Genomic DNA, 3,899 nt, shown 5'->3' with positions numbered 1-3,899 from the left:
TGTGCTTGAGATGCTAGTATGAAAGGTTCATTCTGGTAGCATTTCTTATTGAAGTGAACAAATGTAAGACCATATTTGTCTCTCCCAGCATCATACCACTCACACCGAAACAATACAACCTTAAAACGCCCAAAATAATCTAACTCTACTATCTCAAATAACCTGCCATAATAAGCTACAGTGTCTTGAATTGGACTTTTATCTTTAGCACTTGCAAAGCTTGAAGTTAAAGCAGTTAATGTGACACCACTATTTTGTGTTTTTCTCCTTGCCTCACGCTCCACAGTGTGAAACCTATATCCATTAATTATATATCCAGAAAATCTTCTTGCAACAGAGCTTGGACCTCGAGATAATTCTTTTAGCCAAACAGGCACATCTGGATCTCTCGCCCGAGTTTCAAACCACTGCGAGAAGGTTCTACTGTGAACTTTTGCTTTTCTCCATTTTGTTCCCCGCTGATTGTTAACCTCATCCTCATGCTCTCTGTAGTTAATAATAGTTATGTTTGATCGGAAAAAATCTAAATGCACTTGATTTAGTGAATAAACATAAGTTATATTAAGTTACCTAACATAATCTGCGACTTCTTCACAATTGTATAATACATATACATGGGCTTGAGCACTTGATATGTCATCGAGATTAATTGGTTCTCCATTTCCCATGCCTAACGAACGACCTTTGTTAGAAAACAACTTTGAAGGCAAAACTTCATCGTCATTAGGATCATCATCATTCCGAGGTCGCTTATTAAGTCTTGTTCGCACACCTCCATGCAAGTATCTTGAGCAGAAAGTTAAGCACTCTTCAGCCAGATATGCCTCTGCAATAGAACCTTCGGGGCGACTTTTGTTGCATACATACGACTTTAATGTACACATGTACCTTTCTGGAGGATACATCCAACGAAACTACACCAGACCACCCAATCTCACCTCATTTGCTAAATGAATAGGAAGATGAACCATTATGTCAAAAAAACTAGGGGGAAAGATCCTCTCAAGGTGGCATAATGTTTCCACAATCTCTAACTCCAATTGATCTATCTCTTCCAGTGTTATTAACTTTTTGCATATGCGACGAAAAAAGGAACTTAGTCGAATCAACGGAATGGCCACGTGATCAGGAAGGATGCTTTTAATCGGTATTGGTAGTAAGTAGTGTAGCAAAAAATGAGCATCGTGGGTCTTATACCCAGAAATTTTTCTTTCTGCTAGATGTACACACCGTGATATATTCGAAGCACTACCATCAGGTAGCTTTGTTGTCTTCAAAACACCACAAAAAATTGACTTCTCTGCAGCAGTCATAGAAAAGCATGCGTTTGCCAACTTTGTTCTCTTGCCATTATTCACCTCCTTTGGTTGAAGATTTTTCTAGATCCCCAAATCTTTTAAGTCATATCGAGCATTCAGATGATCCTTTGTCTTGCCTGGGATATCCAAAAGAGTTCCAATTATACTGTCAAGTATGTTCTTCTCTATGTGCATGACATCTAAGTTGTGACGCAGCAGGTTCTTGTGCCAGTAAGGCAATTCAAAGAAAATTGATCTTTTTTTCCAATTCCATGGGAAACTATTTGATGTACTTTGCTTCTTCCCGAAAACATTCTCAACATTTTGTAGCATCTCAAAAATTTCCGTTCCTTCTATAACAGGTGGAGGGGGTCTTAATTCTTGCTTCCCATTAAAAGACCTTGTATTGGTTCTCCATGGATGATCCATGGGTAAAAAGACACGATGGTCCATATAAACTGTCTTCCGACTATGTTTTAGTTGTAGAGAAGAGGTATTTTTGTTGCAACAAGGGCAAGCCAATTTTCCCTTTGTACTCCACCTAGACAACATAGCATACGCAGGAAAATCATTAATTGTCCACAAAAGAGCTGCCCGCATTTGAAAGGTCTCATTCTTTGATGCATCATAAGTTTCCACCCCTATTTCCCACAACAACTTCAAGTCTTCCATCAATGGTTGTAGATACACGTCAATATCTTTGCCAGGTGATTGTGGCCCAGGAATAAGCAATGAAAGCATACAATATTCAGGTTTCATGCACATCCACGGAGGCAAGTTGTATACCATCAGCATTACGGGCCACGTGCTCCATGAAATATTCATGCTACGAAATGGGTTGAACCCATCACTTGACAAGCCTAGTCTAATATTGCGTGATTCTTTTGTAAAATCTTCATTCATTTCATCAAAGTTCTTCCATGCCAGTCCATCAGCAGGATGCTTTAACGTCCCATCTTTAACGCGCTCCTCATCATGCCACCTCAGACTAGCTGCCGTTTTTGAGCGCATAAATAATCGCTGAAGTCTTGGAATTATAGAAAAGTATCTCAGAGTCTTTACAGGAATAGGACGACCTTTATTGTGAGGTTGGTTCTCGCTATTATCACTAGAATTTTCAGTATATCGAGATGTTCCACATACACGACATTGTGTTTCATCCTTTAGTTCTTTCCTATACAGGAGGCAATCATTAGGACAAGCATCAATTTTTTTATAATCCAGACCTAAATCTCTTATCATAGCCTTCGTCTTATGGAAAGATGGAGGTATTTTAATTTCAGGCATTGCCTCTTTCAATAGCTCAAGAAGGGAAGTGAAGGAGGCATTGCTCCAACCGTGCAAACACTTTAACAAGTACAGGCGGATGGTAAAAGATAATGTAGAAAATTTCTTGCAGCCCGGGTATAACTCTTGACTTGCCCCATCTATTAAATTATAAAACTTTTTAGCCTCTTCATTTGGACCTACAGTAACACCCTCAGCATGATCTCCAAATGCATCATTAAGCAGTCCTTCAATGTCATCGCGTGCACCTTCATCATCCGTGTCATCATCAACCACCATCGGGATTGTCCGTTCCCCGTGATTAATCCATGTTCTATATCCCTTAACAAATCCGTCGGCTACTAAATGGTCAAATACCACATCTCTTCTATACCACTCAATGTTACAACACCTCTTACAAGGACATTGAATTTGTTGTCCGTCCGGCTCTCCCTCAGAGTATGCAAACTCTAAGAAACTAATAACACCATTGATATACTCTTCGCTATACCTCGGTAGATCCATCCAATCCTTCGGCATATCACAAAACCTAATCGATAATTATTAAATTTTTTTGGAGAAAAATTTATAAGGGGTCGCAAAGTGAAGATAACAAGAGTAGAGGAGGAAGGGTGTTATGAAATATAAGGGGCATGGGCTATGAAACGGACTTCATAGCCTTGTAGTTAGGTTAGGAAATAGTTCCTAATCTTTAGAAGTAATTCTCTAAACATTTTACTAGAAACTCGCTGAAGCAAAACAAATTAAGGAAAACAAAGAATTTATAGTACATAAATAATAAGTTAAATTGCAACTTCATAACTAATAAAGCAATCAAAGTGGAGCTACACATGAATTAATAGCATAATAATAAAATGAAAAAAAAAAGTATGCATTGTACCTTGCCATGACACGATCAATGTTTTGACAAAATCCACTTGGGAGCTTTAACCAAAAACTTCAATCTGTTTGTTACCAAGTAAAATTCTAAGAGATTAGACTATGATATTATTTACTCTTGATTTATTTTCATAAATTCTAAACTGATATAATTAAAATGTAAGGAAAAAAAAATAAAAAAACTCAATTCAGGTCGATAACTTATTTGGAAAATAAAAGCAATCTGATAACAGCCCAAAATTCAAATCCAAAGCATGAGTAACTGAGTAACTAAAAATAAAAGGAAGCAATCTTGCTTCTCAAAACTCAATTCAGGTCAGTAGAAGTGAGACGATTTAATGGTAAGTCATGAGCTAATCAAAATATTATCCTGGTAACTGGTAAGCCATGAACTTGGCAGCCATTCATGCAAACCACATGGGTCATCCATGCAGC

General features: G+C 37.8%; 1 protein-coding gene across 1 annotated transcript; it reads right to left on the bottom strand.

Moving 5' to 3' along the window:
* Nucleotides 1-1,379: 1,379 nt before the first annotated feature.
* On the bottom strand, nt 1,380-3,104 carry LOC112742644 (uncharacterized). Its single transcript, XM_025791883.1, has one exon. The coding sequence runs from the start codon at nt 3,102-3,104 to the stop codon at nt 1,380-1,382; it is 1,725 nt and encodes a 574-aa protein (XP_025647668.1).
* Between the last annotated feature and the right edge of the window lie 795 nt (nt 3,105-3,899).

The sequence above is a fragment of the Arachis hypogaea genome, chromosome 14 (genome assembly GCF_003086295.3).
Source record: "Arachis hypogaea cultivar Tifrunner chromosome 14, arahy.Tifrunner.gnm2.J5K5, whole genome shotgun sequence".
NCBI classification, from domain to species: domain Eukaryota; kingdom Viridiplantae; phylum Streptophyta; class Magnoliopsida; order Fabales; family Fabaceae; genus Arachis; species Arachis hypogaea.
The sequence above is the reverse complement of the archived record's forward strand: the minus strand, read 5'-3'. Positions and strand labels throughout refer to the sequence as shown.

Coding starts and splice junctions, on each gene's coding strand:
- LOC112742644 (XM_025791883.1), bottom strand. CDS start 3,104: ATGCCGAAGGATTGGATGGATCTACCGAGGTATAGCGAAGAGTATATC.